The sequence below is a fragment of the Saccopteryx leptura genome, chromosome 3 (assembly GCF_036850995.1).
Source record: "Saccopteryx leptura isolate mSacLep1 chromosome 3, mSacLep1_pri_phased_curated, whole genome shotgun sequence".
In the NCBI taxonomy this organism is placed as follows: Eukaryota; Metazoa; Chordata; class Mammalia; order Chiroptera; family Emballonuridae; genus Saccopteryx; species Saccopteryx leptura.
The window spans coordinates 84,805,075-84,827,923 of record NC_089505.1 but is presented as its reverse complement, the minus strand read 5'-3'; the positions used below and the strand labels follow the sequence as shown (position 1 = coordinate 84,827,923).

General features: G+C 57.0%; 1 protein-coding gene across 5 annotated transcripts; it reads left to right on the top strand.

Moving 5' to 3' along the window:
* Positions 1–345: 345 nt before the first annotated feature.
* TTC34 (tetratricopeptide repeat domain 34) lies at positions 346–22,849 on the top strand. Of its 5 annotated transcripts, none has more exons than XM_066374851.1 (9): positions 346–413; positions 1,215–2,040; positions 9,644–10,502; positions 11,858–12,083; positions 13,183–13,387; positions 14,628–14,794; positions 15,839–16,109; positions 16,924–17,138; positions 19,798–22,849. In XM_066374851.1, the coding sequence occupies exons 2-9, from the start codon at positions 1,260–1,262 to the stop codon at positions 20,323–20,325; spliced, it is 3,252 nt and encodes a 1,083-aa protein (XP_066230948.1). In that variant the 5' UTR covers positions 346–413; positions 1,215–1,259; the 3' UTR covers positions 20,326–22,849. The 5 variants fall into 5 exon arrangements, with proteins under 5 accessions (XP_066230948.1, XP_066230951.1, XP_066230952.1 ...); XM_066374854.1 differs by lacking the exon at positions 19,798–22,849 and adding an exon at positions 17,415–17,869; XM_066374852.1 differs by having other exon boundaries at positions 359–405.

The window sequence follows — 22,849 nt, the reverse complement described above, 5'->3', positions numbered from 1 at the left end:
CGGCGTGGCCCTAAAACACAGACAGCTCCCCCCGGGGTGTCCAGGGTGCCCAGCACCTTGAGCCCCCACAGTCTGCTCCAAAGCTGCATGGAGCCTGGCCCTTCCAGGGTGGCTCTCCCTCCCTCTCTCTGCGCTAGGTTGTGTGGAGCGACCCAAGAGATCAGGGGGCAGGGCGGGGACAGGGCAGGGGGCAGGGTGGTGGGCGAGCTGAGGGGCTGGGCAGGCAGGGGCTCCCCACCGGCCGCTAGGGGCACCGCTGAGCAGCGGGAGGCGGGGTGTTGACGCTCTCCCGGGAAACGCTCCAGCCCGCGGGGGCGGGCGCAGAGGGAGTTCGGGCATCACTGCTGCACCTGCCTGGCACAGCCTCCGAGCACAGCGAGTGTGACCGTGTGTGCACATACAGATGTGAGCGCGTAAGCGTGTGTCTGTGGGTGTCAGCGAGCATTTATTGGGTGGGAACTTGTCTACAGGCGCTTGGGGAGCCAGGAGCCAAAGGGCTGTAAGTATGTAGTTACTTCTTCAGGCCAGAAGGTTTGCAGGAGGGGGTGGTTAAGGCCAGTCCCCAAACCCACCTCAGAACTGACGGCCCCTTGGCCTGGGCCAATTGCTCCTCACCCCCACCCAAAAGCCAGACAGGTGTCCCTCACTAGCCTGGCACCCCGTTCCCACCCCACATTGTGCAGGTGTGGGAGATAGGCAGGAGTGTGTCCCTGAGGTTGGACAGTTCTGCTAAGTCTCAGTGCTGAGAAGGCTGGGGGACGCCTGTGTGACCCGGATTGATTGGGGGGTGGGGTTCCACCTCCCTGAGGGGTCTGTGCCAGGAGGGGCAGGAGGTGGAGCGAGGGCTAAGGGCCCCTGACCCCTCGGGCCACCCAGCTCCTCCCCACGTAGGTGCTCAGGGGTCATCATCCACAACCTATCAGTTGCTGAGTAGGGTCACAGCCCATTCTGCAGAGGGGAGAGCTGAGGCCCAGAGGCAAACAGTGGGAGCCTGCCCAGGCACGCCCTGGTAAACACCCCAGCCCCGTGGAGACCACCTGCAAACACCACCTTAACAGCTGGATTCACCCTGTTTCCACTCAAGGGGTGCAGCATTGACCCTGGGGTCTCAGTGGGGAGGGGCAGGGAGGCTGCTCTGGAGCGGGGTTGGAGGCCACAGGGTCTACAGGCTGATGGCTATTCGAACACTAACCACATGCCCCTCCCTGCCGCAGGTGCCCCTGAGGACTGGACATGGACCTGTTGGTGGCACAGGTGTGATGTCGGCCCAGAAGCTTGTGGCCTGCCTCTGCCGGGAGGGGGACCAGCACCTGGCCCTGGGGGAGCCCCCGCTGGCCACGGCCTTCTACCTGGCTGCCTTCAGCTGCCATGCCCCCTCGGCAGTAAGGAGTGTCCGAGCTGCCCTGGCCGAGGCTCGGGGTGCACCCGTTGTGGCCACCCTGGAGGCCTGGTGCCGAGGCGACAGCCAGATCCCAGCCATCCACTGGGACGGCATGGCAGTGGTGTCGCTGACAGGGACCCTGGCCTCAGCCTTCCTGGCCACCCTGTGCCCAGACCACCCGGCAGCAGTCCTGCACTCTCTGGCCGGCCTGCTGGCCCACGGGTGCCATGGGGAGGTGGTGCGGCGCTGTAGCACCCTGCTGGACGCCCACTCCCAGCAAGCCCTGGAGCTGCGGCTGACCCGCGCCCTGGCCTGGGTCCTTTCTGGAGTGCAGGTGGACAATGGCCTGGCCGACTACCTTCAGGCCTTCACCTCCATGACCGACCGGACTGTGGCCTTCATCCTCGCCCACCAGCAGCCCTACCTCCCCATGCTGGTCAGCACCCTCCAGGACCACATCTTGAGGAGCCAGCAGGCTGGGGACAGCACCAGCCAGCAAGAGACCGATGGCCAGAGACTCCTGGCAGCCCTGGACCCTGGAGGCACCTGGAGCAACGTCCTGTCACCTGAAGCTCTGCTCCACGGGGGCAGGTATGAAGACTGCCGGGCAGCGTGCAGCCGGGCCCTTGAGTCTGACCCGACCGGCAGCAGACCCCAAGGTAGGAGTGCGGTCACGTCTCCTTATGGGTCCAGGTGAAAAGTCATTCTAGTCTCCTTCACAGCACAGTTAATTCCTGCTTCTGGTGGGAGCAGGAGGTTGTGCGGAGGCCGGGGACACCACAGTGACAAGGTGGACAGGCCCGTGCCCTTATGGAACACCCAGGAAAAGAGGCAAACAACCTGAGTGCTTTGAGAAATGTGCTTCTAGCCAGATGGTCAGGGAAGGCTTCTGGGAGGAGGTGTCACTTGATCTGCGACAAGGATTCCAAACAGCAGAAACAGAGCATGCCAGGTTGCTGAGGGAGAAAGAACTGGGGTGTGTGTGGCACTGAATGGAGCTGGGGTGGCTGTCAGGGGAGAGAGGACAGAGGACAAGCAGATGACCTGAAGATAGTAGCCCTGACTAAGCCTTCCTGGCCTCAAAAGTAGTCAGGTTTTACCCTCAGAGCAGTGAGAGTCATGGAGGGTTTTAAACTGTGGAGGAAGACACTCTGAGTTCCATCTGTAGTCTCCTCCGGCTGCTGTGTGCAGACTGTGCCAAGGGGAGCCAAAGGGAAAGCTGAACCTTCTAGGAGGCTGGGGGGGGCAGGCCAGGGGGAGGACCAGGCCAGGGGGGGCAGGCCAGGGGAGGACCAGGCCAGGGGGGGGCAGGCCAGGGGGAGGACCAGGCTGGGGCAAGGACCAGGCTGAGGAGAGGACCAGGTCAGGGGGAGGACCAAGCCAGGGGGGGGGGGAAGGCCAGGGGGAGGACCAGGCTAGGGGGAGAACCAGGCTGGGGGGAGGACCAGGCTGGCAAGAGGATCAGGTCGGGGGGAGGACCAAGCTAGGGGGAGAACCAGGCTGGGGGGAGGACCAGGCTGGCAAGAGGATCAGGTCAGGGGGAGGACCAGGCTGGGGAGAGGACCAGGCTGGGGAGAGGACCAGGTCAGGGGGAGGACCAGGCTAGGGGGAGAACCAGGCTGGGGGGAGGACCAGGTCAGGGGGAGGACCAGGTCAGGGGGAGGACCAGGCTAGGGGGAGGACCAGGTTGGGGAGAGGACCAGGCTGGGGGGAGGACCAGGTCGGGGGGAGGACCAGGTCAGGGGAAGGACCAGGCGGGGGGGGCAGGCCAGGGGGAGGACCAGGTAAGGGGGAGGACCAGGCTGGGGCGAGGACCAGGTCGGGGGGAGAACCAGGTCGGGGGGAGGACCAGGCTGGGGCGAGGACCAGGTCGGGGGGAGGACCAGGTCGGGGGGAGGACCAGGCCGGGGCGAGGACCAGGTCGGGGGGAGGACCAGGCTGGGGTGAGGACCAGGTCGGGGGGAGGACCAGGTCGGGGGGAGGACCAGGCTGGGGGGAGGACCAGGCTGGCGAGAGGACCAGGTCGGGGAGAGGACCAGGTCGGGGGGAGGACCAGGCTGGGGCGAGGACCAGGTCGGGGGGAGGACCAGGTCGGGGGAGGACCAGGTCAGGGGGAGGACCAGGCTGGGGCAAGGACCAGGTCGGGGCGAGGACCAGGCTGGGGCGAGGACCAGGTCGGGGGAGGACCAGGTCAGGGGGAGGACCAGGCTGGGGCGAGGACCAGGTCGGGGCGAGGACCAGGCTGGGGCGAGGACCAGGTCAGGGGAGGACCAGGTCAGGGGGAGGACCAGGCTGGGGGGAGGACCAGGCTGGGGAGAGGACCAGGTCAGGGGGAGGACCAGGTTGGGGGGACAGGCCAGGGGCAGGACCAGGCTGGGGTGAGGACCAGGCTGGGGAGAGGACCAAGTTAGGGGGAGGACCAGGCTGGGGGGGCAGGCCAGGGGTAGGACCAAGCTGGGGGAGGCAGGCCAGGGGGAGGACTAGGCTGGGAAGTGAACGGGGCTGGGGGGAGGACCAAATCAGGAGGAGGACCAGGTCGGGAGGTCAACAGGGTTGGGGGGAGGACCAGGTCAGAAGGAGGACCAGGTCAGAGGGAGGACCAGGCTGGGAGCCTGGAAGGCGAGAGGTGGTGGAGTCTCAGCTCAAAGAGGGAAGAGTTAGAGAAAGACAATGGGCTTGAGATATCACTAAATTAGACATGACAAGGTTGTTGGCAGAGATCATGGTGGAAAGAGGGGCATGGAAAAAGGTCATGAATGACTTTAAGAGCTTACCTTTAACAGGAAGGCAGAGGGCAGAGGGAGCAGGCACAAGAAGGGGGTGTCAGAGTTTTTACACACAGCCTGTTTGAGAGCTGCTCCTGCGGCCCCTTTGCTGAGACCTCCCTCTGGTGGGGGTAGGCAGTGGAGGGTGGGTGTCCAAGAGCACCCAGGAGCCACACTCCAGCCTACCACGAGGACTCAGAGCTCGCCCACAGCTTCGTGGCCTGTCCATGCCACCGCCCCATGTGCATGCGGAGTTGGAGGCTGCACCCACTTCTGAGCATTGCTGCGGGGACTCAATGAAAATGTGTATCAAACTATTTCCCTCTCCGGATGCTTGAAGATTGTCCACCATCAGAAAGAGCACAGTAACTGTTTGGACCAGGAAGTTCATGACCAGCAGAGGACTTCAGTGGAAGCAAATGGTCATCAACACCCTTCACCCGGAGAAGGCAACAGTAACCTAAGACAGAAATCCGGGAAAACCAACCAGACAAAGTGTATAAGGCCACTCCAGATGTCATCGCTGTATTTGGATTCAGACCCATTTAGCTGGTGGCCGGAGAGCTGACGCTAGCATGATTCATGATGCCTCGGATTACATAAAGAAAAATAAAGCCAGACACAAGACTTGCAAGATATGACCCCTGAGGGAAGAGGAGAACCTCAAGAAAACAGTGAAAAGGACGCAAGAACAGGATGAGGAATATCCAGGGACCACAGCACCAGGGTTGAGGCTGGCAAAGTGGCTTTCTCTGCAATCACTGTGCAAAGGTTTCATAACAGGATTAATAAACTAAGAATTTTTAGGTGTTAAAAAAAAGAAAGATCCTGACCAGGCGGTGGCACAGTGGATAGAACATTAGACTGGGATGTGGAGGACCCACATTCGAAATTCCGGGGTTGCCGGCTTGAGCGCAGGCTCATCTGATTTGAGTGCAGGGTGGCTGGCTTGAGCGTGGGATCATAGACATGACCCTGTGGTTGGTGGCTTGAAGCCCAAGGTCACTGGCTTGAGCAAGGGGTCACTTGCTCACTGTAGCTTCCCCTTGCCCCCGGTCAAGGCACATACGAGAAAGCAATCAATGAATAACTAAGGTGTCACAACAAAGAATTGATGCTTCTCATCTCTCTCCCTTCCTACCTATCTGTCTTTATCTGTCCCTCTTTCTCTCTCTCTCTCTGTCAAAAAGAAAAGAAAAAAGAAAAAGAATTCCACAAAAAAAGGAAGAGAAAGAAAGAGAAAAGGAAATGTGTATCAAACCTTTAAAATGGTGTCACCCCTAAGTGCTCAGAGATGCCCCTTGAGCCAGCCAAGTGGACATGTTGTCAGACAGCAGGACACAAGAGCCTAGAGACGAGAGGGTGCTTGGTGTGAAGAAGGGGTTTTGAAATCGTCCACACGAAGGAGATGTTTCAGGTCAAGCGTGAGCATTGCTAATTGATAGGCAAAGAAGAGGATGCCTATTCAATGGACAAAGCTGACTCTCTACTTCAAATCATGCAAAAAAAAAAAAAAAAAGGCAAGTCCACAGGGATGATGCTAATAGCTAAGTTTCACAGAAATGAGGGTATAAGAGAATATCATTAAGACTTCTGTGAACAGCTCAGCTTCTTAAGATACAAAAAGTGGAAACTGTAAATGGAAAAGTCAATACATTTGACGAAATTAAAAATTGTTTAAACTTCTGTTTTACCCCTCCCATCACTTTGTAGAAAAAGAAAGGATACAACACAACAGAGAGAGAATGTTTATGAAATATATAATGGGCAAAAAAAATTAGTACCCAGAGTATTTGAAGAATTCCTACAAGTCAATAAGAAAATAATCTGGTGTAATAATTGGCAAAAAAAAAAAAAAAAAGCCTTTCCCCAAAGAGAAAACACAGATGGCTAATGAACGTGTGGAAAATGTCCAACATCACTGTAATGATACAAATGCAAATTAAAACAAGATACCACTTTCTACCCACCAGATTGGGGGGGGGGAGTATTTTTAAATAAACGAACCTCACACATAATCAGGAAAATGAAAATTAAAACCAACAATGAGGTAGCGTTTTATATTTCCCTAGGACTGCCAAAACTTTTAAGTCTAACAAGAGGAGAGTCTGGCTTTCAATAATGGTGGAGTAGTGCTTGATTAGACCATGTATTCCCTAGAAAGCAATAATGAAATTGGGCAAAATATAAGATGCAGCCATTTGAAGGCACTGAAGAATGACCAAATGCAGGCAGAAACTGGGAGTTGACCCTTTGGAATAGGAAGATTGGGGGAGGTAATATTTGCATCCTTGTAGTTTTTTGCCTGAGGAAACTCCTCAATTTCAGGTGTTATCCATGTGGAAGAGAAAGCAGCAAGCAGATGTACGGCTTGTGATGTCACAGGACAGAATTCAGCGCTGAAAAGAACTCCCAGAGGAGACACAGAGGTAGTGCTACCCAAAATCTGTGTATTAAGCCCACTTAAATCCTCAGCTGACCACCAAACTGCGCACACGCGGGAGCTGGAAACTCAAGAACCTAATGAAGATTTCAGCTGCTACACACCATATAGACAGAATAAAGCGTTTGATTCTATTCAGTTTAACTGCCTGCTCAAACAAAACTCTGTTCTCTTCAGAGGAACGTAACTGAATCCAGTATCTAAAAAGCATCAACCAGATGCCTAGCATACAATTTTTTAAAAAATTGCTAGACATGAAAAGAAACAAGAAAATAAAATGTGAGCCACAGTTAGGAGAAAACATCACTAAAAACCAACCTTAAGATGACCCAGCCTGTGTGGAGAAAAAGGAACCCTCATACACTGTTGGTGGGAATGTAAAGTAGTACAACCATTATGGAAGAAAGTATGGTGGTTCCTCAAAAAACTGAAAATAGAACTACCTTATGACCCAGCAATCCCTCTACTGGGTATATATCCCAAAAACTCAGAAACATTGATACGTAAAGACACATGCAGCCCCATGTTTATTGCAGCATTGTTCACAGTGGCCAGGACATGGAAACAACCAAAAAGCCCATCAATAGATGACTGGATAAAGAAGATGTAGCACATATACACTATGGAATACTACTCAGCCATAAGAAATGATGACATCGGAACATTTACAGCAAAATGGTGGGATCTTGATAACATGATACGAAGCGAAATAAGTAAATCAGAAAAAACCAGGAACTGTATTATTCCATACGTAGGTGGGACATAATAGTGAAACTAAGAGACATTTATAAGAGTGTGGTGGTTACGGGGGGGGAGGGGGGAATGGGAGAGGGATAGGGGGTGGGGAGGGGCACAAAGAAAACAAGATAGAAGGTGACAGAGGACAATCTGACTTTGGGTGGTGGGTATGCAACATAATTGAACGACAAGATAACCTGGACTTGTTATCTTTGAATATATGTATCCTGATTTATTGATGTCACCCCAGTAAAAAAATAAAATTATAAAAAAAAAAAAAAAAAAAAAAAAGATGACCCAGCCTGACTAGGCAGTGGTACAGTGGGTAGAGCGTCGAACTGGAACACAGAGGACCCAGGTTCGAAACCCTGAGGTTACCAGCTTGAGCACAGGCTCATCCAGCTTGAGCAAGGGGTCCCTGGCTTGAGCCCAAAGGTCTTGGCTTGAAGCCCAAGGTCGCTGGCTTGAGCAAGGGGTCACTCACTCTGCTATAGCCCCTCCCCCCAGTCAAGGCACATATGAGAAATTAATCAATGAACGACTAAGGAGCCACAACAAAGAATTGATGCTTCTCATCTCTCTCCCTTTCTCTCTGTCCCTATCTGTTCCTCTCTCTGATCTCTCTCTGTCTCTGTCAAAAAAAAAAAAGAAAGATAATCTATGTGCTGGTGTCAACATGCTAAGGACGTTAAAGGAACAATTCGTAATATACTCAAGGACGAAAGGAAAATGTGGTCACAATGAATGACCATATGTGGAATGTCAGCAAATATATGGAAACTATAAAAATTCAAGAACTGAAAAGCACAATAACGGAAATTTAAAAAAAAAAAATTCATAGCATATTGGAGACCGCAGATGATTCAATAAGCTTAACCTTAGAAGAGAAAGTATCCAATGTGGCAAAGAGGAGAAAAATGTACAAAGCCTCAGTGCCCTGTGATATATGGAAGTCTAATGTGTGTGACTGGAGTCTCAGAAGCAAAGTAGAAGACACACTTCCATGTGAGTAAAGAAATAACCACTCCCCCAGACCCCAAGGGCTCTCCACCTGCTGTGACTACTATTGTAGTCAAATCAGCGATAGAGTTATTTCGTCAAAAGTTAGTAACCAACAGAAAAGGCTCAAAGTTTCTTTTACTTTGGCCACCAGAACTAGAGGGGATCTCCCTGCCATTGGTTGCTTCATTGGTTGTTGGTTGATTGCAGGATGCAAGATATTTTTTTTCACTTGGCTCTGGGCTGTGACATGATGCTTGCCCACAATGGCAACAGGGCAGGGTACAGACAGATTTGCAACCACACCTGCTCCTCTTTCATTGTAAAGGAGTATTATTGCTGTGGCGACTACATTAGGTTACAAGGAAAAGCTCTGAGAATTCTGAAGGACTCTGGTCTAAGACCTGGGATGGAGACATGCTGGGGCTCTGCGAACTTCCCCTCCTGACAACACTTTCCTAACCTGTAATAATGCAGGAGTGGGAGAGTCACCCGTGATCTTGGACCACCCCCTGCACTGAATTTTCTGGGATTCTCTTAACAGTTTGCGCCTGCCTGGGGTGCCATTGGGGATGAGTTGGCGTGGCTTTCTGCACTGATGTGAACCCTCACTGAGTAGCAGTACTGCCCAGAGGCCCTGTTCCAGGCACTGGACGAACAGTAATCTATTCCATTCTCACGGCTCTGTGACTGTAGACCATGTCATCCCATTATAAAGCAGAAGAGGAAACTGAGGCACGGGAGTTCAGGAAACAGCCCAAGTCCCCCACTCTTGTCGGCAGCACTGAGCGCATCATCCCCTCTTTCCTGGACCTAAAGGGGGAGGTTTCTGTTTCAGAGAGGGAAGTATTGAGCCCGATGTGGCCCAACGGAGACAAGAAACAAAGACACCACAGTGACATCAGGTCTTATCAAGGTCATGGGGCTGAGGCCTAGGCTCTGACCTGGAGCTCATCCCTGGAAGAGAGATTCAACCCTGAAATCCATTATTCAAAGGTCAAGGTGAGGGGCTGGGGAAGAGGTATTGTAACTGAATGTCTATGTTGGCTGAGCAATGAGACTGACTTTGAACCCAGACTGAGAAAACAAGGCTGGGGAGGCCTCCAGGGGAGCAGCCCAACGGCCTGCCCCGCCAGATTCTGGTCCTGCTGCCAGAGCTTCCCTGCCTCCTGCAAGTGCTTCCCCTGGTGGTGCAGTGTCCTGGGACATGCTGTGAGCTGAAGTGCTTCAGAGGGTACAAACCACTGGACAATTAGGGGGCTATGGGTGAAACCGCGATAGGACCTAGCCCAACATGTCCCCTGTTCTCTTCCCCAGGTGAGCGTCTGGCAGCTCTACTGGTCACCCGGGCAGCCGCAGCCTTCTTCCTGGACAGTGGGGCCCAGGACCTGCTCCGAGACCTGCACGAGGCCTTCCGCGAGAGCCCCTCGGGGGCGCGGAGGCAATTCGAGGCCGTGCTCTCGGCAGAGGACCGGGAGCGCGTGCGGGCCCAGGTGCGGGAGGCTGCGGACGTGGGGTTTGCCCACTTCCAGGAGGCCATCCGAAGCCGCCCAGAGCTCCGCGAGGACTCGGGCCGCGAGCTGCTGACCCCGGTGACCCGCGCTCTCCGTGTCCTACTTCGCGTGGCGGCACCTGGGGCGCGCCCGGTCCTGGGAGCACGCCTGGCTGAGTGCCTGCTGCTGGCCGGGGATGCGGCGGGCGCCCGGGCGCTGTGCGAGCGCCTGCTGCGGCCTTCGCGCCCCAGGGACCATGCGGGCCAACGCGCCGGGGACCGTGCCGAGGACCGCGCGTCTCTGCTGGCGCTTCGCGGCTTCTGCGCGCTGCACACCGGCGATGCGCGGTGCGCCCGGGAGGACTTCCAGGAGGTGGTGGAGCAGGGGCCACCGCACCCGAGCGGTTGTGTGCGTGCACTCTGCGGCCGCGGGCTGCTGCGGGTGCTGGCCGGCAGCGCATTCCTGGGAGCTCTGGACTATGTCACTGCCTGCCGGCTGAGGCCCGATGAAGCTCTGCTCGTCGCCAAGGCCTACGTGCCCTGGAACCAGCGGGGGCTGCTGCTGACGGTGCTGCGGGAAGAGGGCCGCAGGATGCTGCAGCGAAGGCCGAACCCGGGACCCATGGGCGCGCAGGGCCGCCGGAGTCAGGCCCCGGGCACGGACAGCTCCGCTGCACTGGAAGGGTAAAAACTAGCCCTGCGCGCGCGCGTTTCCGGGGCTGCTTCATTCTGGGCTCCTGCATGGGCGCCATGGTGTGTTTCTTCCTGTCTTTCAGAAGAGTAAAGTGAGGCAGGAAGAGGCTGGCTGATTCCTTTAAGTCATTGGTGGCAGTTTTAGCGCCGGGGCCCAGATCTCAGCCCTTAACAGCCATGCACTAAGGACTGACTCAGAGAAAAATGGAAACTCAGACACAGAAACGAAAAAATAAAACTTACCCATCACCCCCACCATTAGCATCCCTGTTTAGCTAGTTCTCTTTGTGCATGTAAAACACAGTACACAAAAATGAATTCTGCTGTGCATGCAATTTATATCCTACTTCTTTTTACTCATTAGATGGTGAACATTTCCTTTGCCGCTAGATATGTTCCCACGGCTCAAGAGCCCATCCATGACCATGCCATCATCCCATAGCTTCTGCTTAGTTATAGTACATCCTGGGCACCGTCCTGTCTCCACCATGTTCTGCCCTTAACATGGAAGCAGAGAGGGCGTTACTGGGTCAGGGAGTGTGGCCCCGATGAGGTCCTCCACTTGGGGAGTTGACGCCTGCCTATCTGGGCCCAAATCCTGCCCTGAGGTTCCTTTGCAAACTCTTTGCCAGCCAACCCCGTGGTGACTCAGCAGCTGTTTAAAGAAACTTTGAACTGGGGTCCTCCAAAGGGGTGTGTTTGATGTCAGCATGTGCACACGAGTGCATGCGCTTTCTCTCTCTCTCTCTCTCTCTCTCTCTCTCTCTCTCACACACACACACACACATACACACACACATACACACACACTTCCTCTGCCCCCTGGTTGCTTGATTTGCATTGCTTTGATTTGCTGATGAGGAGAAACTTTCACATGTGTGCTTGGGGCCCTTTGTATTTGTTCTGTTTTGGGATTTTCACATTCTGGGGGCCCCTTCACATGCCCAAGGCTCCAGGAACATAACAGGTGGCCTTTGTGTCTCCTAGCTCTGCCTACCACACGCCTGAACCCACCAAGGCTGACATTGTCATCCTGTTTTTACAGAAACGGAAAGAAAGGCAGGGTTGGCTGGGCTCAGCACATAGCCTCAATTCTCCCCTCTGTACGGTGCCTGCCCCCACGGGGTGGTGGGAGGAGAGAAAGGGAGTGAGGGCCACGAATCTCGGGATGGTACAGGTGAGGGTCCTTCCACCAGCACCTTGGTCTCTGCAGCCCAGCCAAAAGGGAGCTGCCCGGGCCAGGTGCATGGGATAGGACCTGCCCGTGGCCAGCCTACCTGGTGGGGGTGGGGAGGTTAAAGGGTGTAGGGAAGGGGCCTGCCCTATCCACACTCCTCTCTCTACAGGGACGCCCAGGGTGTGTACCAGCTGGCCACGCTTCTGATGGAGCTGGACTCGGAAGATGAGGCGTCGCGCCTCCTGGCGGCAGACGCCCTGTATCGCCTGGACCGCCTGGATGACACCCACAAGGCACTACTGGTGGCCCTCTCCTGGAGGCCCCAGGCGACCCCTGTGCTGGTGCGGTTGGCCCTGCTGCAGCTTCGGAGGGGCTTCTTCTATGACGCCAACCAGGTGAGGTCGGTGGCCCCTCACTCTGCACCCCACAACCCAGTGCTTCCACACACACTGTGCCAGTCGCTCACTTTTATGACCCTCAGGCTCCTCCTCTGTGCTTTTGCGGGTCTTGCGGATTGACATAGGAATTAGCTAGCTGGAGTAGGCCCCCAGCATACAGGAAGAGCCGCTTTTGCTGTGTCGTGAAGAAAAAGGGCCAAGAGTCGAATGTGGGCCGAACTTCATCCCAAATCTCCCATGTAAACTTGGCTCAGATGTGACCCTGCCCTGGGAGGCAGGGGATGGGGATAGCGGAGTGGCCGTCCCACGCCCTCAGTCCCTGCTTGTCTCCCTCCAAGGCAGCTCCGCTGCCAAGAAAAGCAAACTTCACCTCCCTCAGGTGTTATCCAGGCTTCCTGTTGGAACGTGGTCGGAAGGTTACCTTCCAGGAGAAGGTGTTGAGCTTTGGGACAGAGGCTGTGTGGCCTATCCGAGTCCACATTCCCCTCGAACCTGGTTTGGGTGTCTGGTCTCCCTGAACTGGGAGGTATGGGTGAGAAGGAAGGATGTTTGGGAACCTGTGTTCGAAGCGAGCGGTGAGCAAGGGCACCATCAGGTCTCTTTGGGGAGGAGCTTCTCTGAGGTCTAAGGTCATGTCCTCCTGGGGTCTCACTCCACCAGAGCGGCATTGGTCCCAAGACTTCTGCTCCTCCACTTCCCATGTCTGGAGGAGGAGGCGCGGCTTAGGGACATTGGGACACACCCACCCCCTGCCACGCCGTGGAGCGGAGCAGCCCAAAGGGGAGCTCCCACCTCTGGGACCCCAACCTTCCCTGTGCTCAGAGCTGGGGACACTCAGTCCCTGCCCTGCTGTGAGCCATGCCCCAGGAGCCACGCCGGTGTTAGCCACGCCCTTTCGGGCCACACTACACCCTCAGCGACGCCTCCCAAGGCCACGCCCTCAACGGGCACACCCTTGCAAAGCCATGCTCCCATTTGCCAGCACCTGTGGGCTGCGCCCATTTGGCCACACCCCTCGGAGTCAAGCCCCGCAGAGCATGGAGGTGGAATGGACCGGGCACTGGGAAGAACTGCGGTGACTTTTCTGCCCCTGCAGCTGGTGAAGAAGGTCGTCCAGTCCGGGGACACGTCCTGTCTTCAGCCCACCCTGGATGTCTTCCGCCGGGAGGATCGGCAGCTGCTGCGAGGCCACTGCCACGCGCGGGCCCTGGCCATCCTACGGGGGCAACCGGACGGGGCCGAGGGCGAGGCCCACACCAGGGAAGCCATCGCCTACCTCTCTCTGGCCATCTTTGCTGCAGGTAGGAGCTGCCTGTTCGCCCACAGGGCCCCATCTTGTGCTAGATACTTGGTGGCATGGGGATCCATTGCCTACCTGGTGGTAGGGGACCAGGGAGTCTAGCCATGGCCTTGGTTCAAGGGTTCTGATGCATGTGCACCCCGGGAACATCCATTGGGCAGGGAGTGGACCACTTGCTGAGGGCATCTTGTACCAGGCCCTGGCAGCCCAGGTGAGCATGCTAAAGCCCAGGAGAGAAGCCAGACCAGCTGGGACCTGAGCTGGGCCCTCCCAACACTCAGGGCCCTGGGGGTAGGGGGTCAAGCTGAAGCTCTTCTACCAGCTTTGCTCCTCTCCCTCCAACTATGCATGCGAGGTGAGGGCTCAGCTTCCCTAGGCCCTTTCTGGACAGAGTGGGGGAGTCTCTGTGTGTGCCCACCTGACCTCACTCACTCAGCCAACCCACTGGCCCCACTCTGCATGCTGGGCAGGGGCCTGGCCAGAGGGTTGCTAGGTGACAAAGGAAGAAATATTCCCGAAGACGCACAGTGAGTTCCTGGGATGCTCAGGACTAGGTGTGGACTTGGAATCTGAATGCCAGTGGCTTTCTGGCTCTGTGCTTACTGGGCACCTCCTCTTCGAGTGGGATGATGGAGGAAATACCCGAATCCTGAGTCGGGTAGGAGTGAGGGCTGAGTGAGCTAATTCGTGGACAGCCAGGGATGGTGCCTGGTGCAGAGTTGGCACTCTGCGCCTGTTAGCGGGGAAGGGGACATGACCCAGAGCATCCTGCAGAGCCTGGAGCATTGTCACCTGTGTCTGTCACTGGACATGCACTTGGAAGAAGTATGGTGGTGCTGACTCCTTTGGGAAAGGGTTTCCTATGCCCAGAATTCAGAGGGCTCCTCCCTGCCTTCCTGGCACCTTCATGCGTGTGGCCATTGCATGCCCAGCCCTAAGGACTCTTCCTCCTCCTGCCCCCCCCCTCACCTCAGATGCAGTTGCTGTGCCTACTTCTCCTGGAAGCCTGTTCCAACTGTCCCCCTGACCTCCCAGATGCCACTCCTCCTGGTTGGACTCCCTGTGCCCTGCGGCCAGACTGCCCCCCTGTGTGTCTTGGTGCCCACAGCTGGCGCACCCTCTGGTCCTCCCACCCCTATCGGGCACCAGGAGGGGTGCAGTAAATGCTGGAGGAAGACGGCTGCACTGTGCCTACCTGTGGTCAGTGAGCAGTCTTCATACCACGCATCTGCTTCCTCCAGGGAATCAGGCAAGTGAGTCCCTGCTCACACGCGCCCGATGTTATGGGCTCCTGGGCCAAAGGAAGACAGCCATGTTTGACTTCAACTCCGTGCTGCGGTCTGAGCCTGGGAACGTGCAAGCCCTGTGTGGACGGGCACTCCTGCACCTGGCCCTAGAGCAGCAGAAGGTATGCCCCCCATCCCCACCCCATGCTCCCCACCTGGGACCAGACAAAGTGGAGTGGAAGGTGCTGCCTTCCCTCTCAACCCCTGAGAAGACAGGGAGCTAGCTGAATCAGGCCATCCAGACTGTGAGACACCCATCAAAACCCCGCCCACCCTGGAGCTCATGGGAACCTCATTGTCCCATCCCCAGTTGCAGGAGTCTTTCCCTTTCATCTAACGAGTTCCTGTGCCTCCTAGCCACATGTGCAAACCCTCCAGGCTACCAGTCCCCCACCCCCAGCTTAAAATAATGACACCTCAGCTGCCATCTTGAGTGCCTCCCTGAGCTGTCTACACAGGGCCTGTGGATTTGGATCAGCAGTGTGCAGGGATAGGGCAAGAGGGTCCACTGTCGGGGCCCACTGTCGGGGCCCAGGGAAGGCACTTATCACAGGAAGGAAGTACCCAGAGGTAGTCACAGCTGAACGGCCCTGAACAAGGCACTTCTCAGCCAAGAGCAATGTCACTGGCAAGTGACTGACTTTGGCTCTCTGCCTGAAGCTTCACTGGGTAAAAGAGCAGCCCGGAGGGCACCTGCCTGTCAGGTTCTTTCATTTGCTTAATGGCTGGTGTCCTAGAAAGCAGGGAAAACTATCCAAGCTCTCCGGCAGAGCTTGTGTCTGTCCGTCAGGATGTCTCTTTTTCCTCCAAGGGCATTGGCAGCCTGGTGTCTGTTCCTGGCTGCACGTGTGGTTAAGGAACCCAGCCCTCTGGATGTCCTTTCCTGTGCTGGGCAAGCATCTGTGGTTCGCAGGGACAAGATCAGTACACAGAAATGGGATTTGGCCAGAAGGGCCCTGCTGCAGGGGGACCCCTGAGTGCTCTCCACATGCCACTAGCTCCTTATTTTGGCTGATGGCCACCCACCCCAGTTGTGAGAGGACAGGAGGTAGGCGTCCACCCCTCCTGGTGTCCCCAATGCCCAGACAATGGGAAGACAAACAGACACTTGACAAATACCCAGCTGAAATGACTTCTGCCACCCACCCTGTGCCCTTCCCTTGCAGGAGGCCGTGGACGACATCCTCTCGGCTCTGCAGCTGGACCCACGCATGACGGTCCCTGAGATCCGCTCTCTGAAGCCGGAGGTTCAGTCCCTCATCACACAGGGCCTGGTGTCCCACTGCCGGGCCCTCCTGAGCCAGCTGCTGGACACCAGGGCCCCCCTCAGCAAGAGGGACGTTCAAGGCCTTGTCGCCGTGGGGGAGGCACTGATCAGAATTGATGCAGGGCAGCTAAGTGGGCACATCCTCCTGGCAGACGTACTCACCGCCGTGGGTAGGCCACAGCCTGGGTGTGAGGAACATGGTGTCTGTTCCGGCTCCTCTCACCCTTGGAGCCTCTTCTGTAAAACAGAAAAGAGCCCCTAGACTCAATAGCTTCCAAGGTCCCTTTTACCTGAATCCCAGTTCCTGGGACCTGGTCCCCATGCAGGCTTAGTTTGTGCGTGTCCCTAGCTTCCGGTCACCTACATGGAGAAATGAAGCAGTGACTTGGGGCTTCGTACAAGGCTTAGGCCTCCTCAGTAACTCGTGCATTAATTCAGCAGATGTTGATCAGGTGACCGCCCCCAGGACCCAGGTCCCAACATGGCAGGGTTTGGCCCATGTGTGCCAAAATGTCAGCCTTTCCTGAAAAATCCGGAACATGTTTCAGTACTAATTTGAAAGAGGAGGTCTCTGTGCAGCCTGCATGCCCTCCCAACACCCTCAGCTCTAGTCTTGAGAGGTGCCCCCACCCAGGCCTTCAGAGGGACCAGGGCTGCTCCCTCCCCATGCTGTCCTGCTCTCTTGCGTGCCTGGGAAAGAGCAGACCGTGTGGTGACATGGTGAGGGGGCCCAGAGCTGTGCTGCTCAGCCTGGGGGTCATGGAATCCAGTGACACCACCACCCCCACCCCAGGTGGGGGACTGGTAGCCGACAAGCCCGTGTGACCAGCATGACATCACCATGTCCCTCTGCTCCTGGCTGTGCCTCCCAGCACACAGCAAGAAAGGCTGTGGCAAGCTCCACAGCATAGTGGTCAGTGAGCCCCACCTCTTTGCACCTCTGTCCTGACGCCACCCTGACTGTCCTTCCCGAATCCGTGACAGGCAGCTATGAGGAGGCTGGTGCCCGCCTACAAGAAGCCCTGCACTCCATCCAGCCATCGGAGGCGGCACAGGCCCGGCGCGGCCTGCTCCAGCTCAAGAAGGGAGACGTGCCAGCCGCCACTCGGGACCTACAGTGCCTGGTGGAAACAGACACCGGGGACCTTGGCTTCCTGCTGCGTCTCTTGGAGGCCTCAGAGCGAAAGAGCCTGGCCCAGGTGTGTGCAGCACCCCACGAAGGCCCCATGTCAGCCCCTCCCCAACACCACGGGCCCACGGGCAGCTTTACATTCCCTGTGTGCTGATTCCAGCTGGGTGTGGGGCATGTGGGGGTGTGAGCAGGAGGCACCCAGGTATTCCCATCTCAAGCTTGGACAACTTCAGTGGCCTTCCAGCTTCTTTGCATGAGGCACAGGCAGCTGGGGAGGGGGAGAGGGAGGGAACCACCTCCTCAGAGCTGGGCAGAACCAACCAGGAGTACCTTGCTCTCACAGGAAGCCCACCCAACCCCCGGTCAGACCAGGAGAGATGGATCCCTCCCCATGAGAGCACAGGTGGGGAGGTGGCTCCTGCAGGTAGTAATCTGAGAGAGGACTGTGAAGGGATGTTGGGCTCCGGTAGCTGCCTCTTTGCCATGGCTGATATTTCATTCCACTCTTGAACCAACAAGAAGGTATGAGCACCTTCCACCAGGTGCTGTATGGAGTCACAGCTCGGCCCTGTGGCCCAGGGAGACCGTGGGGGGCCCACTTCAGAGAGTGTCAGTGTTGCAGAGACCCTAGAACAGGTCAGCAGGGTAAAGAGATCATACCAGAGGGGAAACCATGGTGGGGCTAGACAGGCCAAGGCAACGACCTGGATGGAGGACAGAGCTCAGAATATACACTAAACGGGATAAAACGGCGCCGCTGAAGTGGTGTGGAGGTGGGGGCTCGGGTGGGGGAGAGACTTCTGGCCTGTGTTCTAATGGAAACCGATCTGACAGGAGCAAGTGGGGCAGGGTCAGGAGGCAGGGTGTCCTCGGTTCTGGTCTGACCACCTTATCCCTCCGCTGGCTGAAGGCGACCGCAGCAGGTGGGGATGGAAACTGCAGCGCCTTCCCTGCGCACCCTCGATTCAGCCTTTAGGGAGGAGGTGGATGTGGGGCTGGGTGTGGCCCAGGGCGCCCATGGCCCCGGTGGGCTGTAGCACTCGGGATCCTCCCGGAAGAGAAACAACACTAGGTGTTCCACCGAGGGGTGCCAGTCCCAGAGAGCTGGGTACTCGCAAAGAGCAGAGAGCAGTGGGCAATGCAGAGGCACGCTGCCCCCTGGAGCTGAAGAAACCAAGGACTGACAGTGTCATGGGCATCATGATCGCAGGAGGGGCTGCAGAGCGGGGGATCTCTGAGGAGGGTCGGGCTGGGCTGTCTCTGAGCACAGAGCGGGATGTGCTGGGCCCGCCTGCTGGCTGGTTTCCGCGGCGGGGAGCATCCTTGCAACGCGCGCCCGTTGCCCAGCGACGCGTGCTGACCCGGAAAGAAACCGGAAGTGATCGCGCCCGCTTCCGGCGACACTGCGCCTACGCGACCAGTGGGCCCGCTGCTGAGTCGAGACCGCGCAGAGCCTATCGGGAGGGCGCTGCACCTGCTAGGCTGCTCCGCGTGGAGAGGTGGGGTCACCGGTCCCCGTCACTCAGCAGGAAGGCGAGCTGACCTCCGGCGGGACCCAGGCTGTCCCGCCCGCGCTGTGCACTGTCGGTATGGTGGGAAGGAGCCCCAGCGCGCATATCTGCATCCCAGCCTGGACCCTGCTGAGTGTTGGGGTGCTCGGTGCCTTCCCTGGGGACATGCGCGGAGGGGGCGTGGTACAGCCGCTGCATAGAGAGGAGGGAGAGAGGGACAGCAGGACAGAATAAAAGATGTGCCTTGTTCTTCACTGGGGAACCACTGTGAGCCCCTGAGCATCCTGGAGGAGCCAGGTGAGAAGCCGATTTCTCCGCGGGATGTTGGAGAGAGGCTTAGAGCAGGGGTCCCCAAACTTTTTGCACAGGGGGCCAGTTCATTGTCCCTCAGACCGTTGGAGGGCCGGACTATAAAAAAAACTATGAACAAATCCCTATGCACACTGCACATATCTTATTTTAAAGTAAAAAAACAAAACGGGAACAAATACAATATTTAAAATAAAAAACAAGTAAATTTAAATCAACAAACTGACCAGTATTTCAATGGGAACTATGGGCCTGCTTTTGGCTAATAAGATGGTCAATGTGCTCCTCTCACTGACCACCAATGAAAGAGGTGCCCCTTCTGGAAGTGCAGCGGGGCCCGGATAAATGGCTTCAAGGGGCCGCATGTGGCCCGCGGGCCGTAGTTTGGGGACCCCTGGCTTAGAGAGTGGCCTTCAGCCATGCTCAGAGAAGGAAAGTGATTCGAGGGCAGACAGCCAGCGCAGCCCCCGGATCGCGCTGGCAGATTCTGGGGTCAGGTGCAGCGGAGGAAGGAGGACAGAGCAGCAGCAGCATGTCCCCACCTGTGACTGGCTCTGCGGGACCATGGTAATGCCTGACCTTGGGCCACGAAGGGGGCACAAGGACCAGGCTAAGCAGAGGCAGTGTGCGGTGTTTACTACTGTCCCCAGGGCCAGGCAGCTTTGGTAGAGAAGGTGACCCGCAGAGAGGAGGGAGAGATGAGATCTCCCAGGTGAGGAAAGTAGTGGAGCTCTGAGGAGGGGAGGACCTCTGAGCAGCCTGCAAAAATCCCAGGCCTGTGGGATTGCAGGGAGGTGCTCCCCTACAGGCGACTCCGGGAGCTCCTCTGCGCAGGACAGGTGTGCAGGGCCAGAAAGCGGCTGTGACATTCTAGGCTGACCTGCACTCCCTCTGTCCCCTCTGCAGGCTGCAGCCCAGGAAGCCCGCACCCTCCTGACCACAGGGCAACCGAGGCAGGCACTGGGCTACTGCTCGCTGGCTGTCCTGGCTGGGGGTGGCGGTGCCCGTCACCTGCGCCTGCGGGCCACCTGCCTGGCCGAGCTGCAAGAGTTTGGCCAGGCGCTCAGAGACCTGGACCTCGTGCTCCGGGAGGGTGCAGGAGACAGCGACCTCCGAGTGCGAGTGGAGGACCTGTGCTGCAGGGGCCGCCTGCTCCTGAGCCTGGGGAATGAGGTCGGGGCCGCAGGGGCCTTTACCCAGGCCCTCCAGCTGGCACCCACCCCAGCCCAGAGCAGCCTGAGGGAGCAGCCAGGCCGGGCCCCTGCCGCCCAAGTGTTGCTGTGCCATGGACGGCGCTGCCTGGACGAGCAACAGTACGCAGAGGCCTGGACAGCAGCCGAGAGCGGGCTCCTGGTGGACCCTGAGCACTGCGGCCTGAAGAGGCTGAAGGCAAGAATCCGGAGGGAGGCGGCCTCGGGCTGCCGGCTCCACTGAGCCTGTGCTCGGCAAGCCCAGCCAGAGGGCTTCACTGTCATTTCTCCAAAAAACCAGGGAGGTGCTCACCCCGGCCTCCCTCTCTCCCTGCCTCCCAGCCCCCAGGTGGGTGGGTCAGCAGCAGACAGCCAGCCCTGGGAAGCAGAGAGAAGGGAATCCCACTCTCCTGGAGCAACCATCCTGGGAGGCCCAGAGCCCCTTGCTGCAATGATACCCTGGCCCCAGAGCTAGCCCCTCATGGCCCTGGCATGGGACCAGCAGGTTGGACAGGATTAAAGCCAGCCTCTGTTTACCCTTGGAGGAATGGTGCAGCCCCTCCCTCAACATTAAGTGGCCTTTGATCCTGACCTAAGCCTCAGGCAGGGTCCCGCAAGGACAAAACTCCCAAACTGGGTCCTGCCAGCTGAGACCTATGCTTTCATAAGGCTCCTCTGGACCCCAAACCCACCACCACAGCCATGGGAACATTGTGGCCTCTCCCTCTGTCAAGCAAAGAGAGAGGGACCGCCCCCCACAACTGCCCCAATGAGCAGGGAGGCTGGGCTTCTGTTTGGCTGGTCTGGCAAAGCAGTCGGGATGGGAAGGGGACTTTCTCTGTGGATTAAACTTGCCCTTGGTGTGCCTGGAAAACTCTCACTCCTGCAGGGAGCCAAGGAGGGTCGTTTCACAGTCGAGATGCCAGGCCTGAGTCATGGGTTTTCTCTCAGGTGCATGAACTAGCCGTGCTGGACAAGCCAAAAAGATCTGTACCTGGGACCCTTCCCTTACTCTGCCTGGGGGACGGACAGGGACGAGGCCACGGCCACTGGCCCCAGGCTTTGTGTCCACTTCTCCTACCTCTTAGTATGCTTCCCTCCCTGGCTGTCTCCTCCTCCTCTGCCCATCACAGGTCCACCTGCTCGGCTCCCACACTGGCCTTTTAAGAACCCAGGCTGGGAAGTAGCCAGCCCTCCCTCCTCACCCTTCACATCCCGAAGCAGCTTGGGCCCACCCCACCCTTTCCCTGTGGGTTACTGCTTTCTTTTTCTCCCTAAAGGCCCTGTGAAGTAGCCTCACCCTGTTTGGAAAGTAGGGACTGGAAAGGTCCAACAATTAGCACACAGTCACAGTCAGGTTAGCAGGTGACTGGAGCCACACCTCAGCTTGGGGCAGGTTCCTCAACAGAAGACAGCCTGGGGACCCTGCAGAGGGGCTCATCCTCCCCTGCTCCCTGGGCAAAGTCTGTCCTGCCCTGTTCCCTCCCGCCCAGCCTGCCTTGGGGACGCTTCTAGACCCACTGCAGGTGGAGCTAGGGTCTGACCATTATGCCAACCTTACACCATGCACTTAAGTGGACAGAAACCAGCAGGCCCTGCACAGCGTCCGGAGCAGAATGCTAGCTAGCGTGGGTCTGACTGAATGAAGTCAGGCTCTGACCCGTAAAGAGAGGCAGCGCCTGCTGTTCGCAACATTGCCACAGGTGAGGTTTCTGAGAACATGTTCGCCAGATGGTATGGGTCGCCTTGTCTGACTTTTAGTCAGTGACGCTATATAAGTCAGCATTTCTGTCCCCTGCACGGGAAACAGCCCTGGGATTCAAGAGGACATCAAATCTGGGATTGCAGGACTTGGGAGAAATATTAACAAAAGCAGCTATGGGGAAGCACACACAGCCTGGGATACAGCCTGAACAGCACCAGAGGCTCGGGCCTGAGCGTCACCATCTCAGCAACACAACGAAAATGAGCAAAGTTAGAAAAAGACTGTAAATGGAGGAAATCAGGAGGCAGGGATTAATGAAGATAAAAGTGGGAATTAGCAAATTAGGAAGAGAAAAATGGAGGAATGAATACATCCAAAATAGGATTATTCAAAAATGCAGAAAAATAGATGAGCCCGAAGCAAACAATGAAGAAAAAAGGCAAAAAGCACAAAGTCACATGGGTCATCTGAACCTGCTCATAGGGATGCTCCCCGCGAAGAAGGCCCAAGGGCACTCACCTGGGCCTGTACTACCTCTGGAAGGCATGTCCCTGTTTGGAGCCACTATTGGGACTCGTCTGGCCCTTGTAGTTACTGTAGTGTCGGCAGGCAACTCAGCCAAAGCCATCAGAGAACTTTGGGGAACAAGATTGATTCCTCACAGGTCCAGGAGGGTGCACGGCCATGTCCGGGGCCACACAGCAAGGTCAAGGGTCGAGAGAGAGCTCCTGGGCCCAGAGCTCTGCCTTTATTGGGGTCAAGGGTGGATGTCTGGGGTTTTCTAGGATCCCTCACTATTGGCTGATACGGCACATAAGAAAGGGAATTAAGCCTGACCAGGTGGTGGCACAGTGGATAGAGCGTCGGACTGGGATGCAGAAGGACCCAGGCTCGAGACCCTGAGGTCACCAGCTTGAGCGCGGGCTCATCTGGCTTGAGCAAAGAGCTCACCAGCTTGGACCCAAGGTCGCTGGCCCCAGCAGGGGGTTACTCGGTCTGCTGAAGGCCCACGGTCAAGGCACATGTGAGAAAGCAATCAGTGAACAACTAAGAAGTCGCAACA

Bases quoted from the DNA above. Each gene is read 5' to 3' on its own strand.
- TTC34 (XM_066374851.1), top strand. From the start codon at position 1,260: ATGTCGGCCCAGAAGCTTGTGGCCTGCCTCTGCCGGGAGGGGGACCAG. The intron at 10,503-11,857 runs GTAAAAACTAGC...CTCTCTCTACAG, and splicing joins AGCTCCGCTGCACTGGAAGG to GGACGCCCAGGGTGTGTACC. The intron at 12,084-13,182 runs GTGAGGTCGGTG...CTGCCCCTGCAG, and splicing joins TCTTCTATGACGCCAACCAG to CTGGTGAAGAAGGTCGTCCA.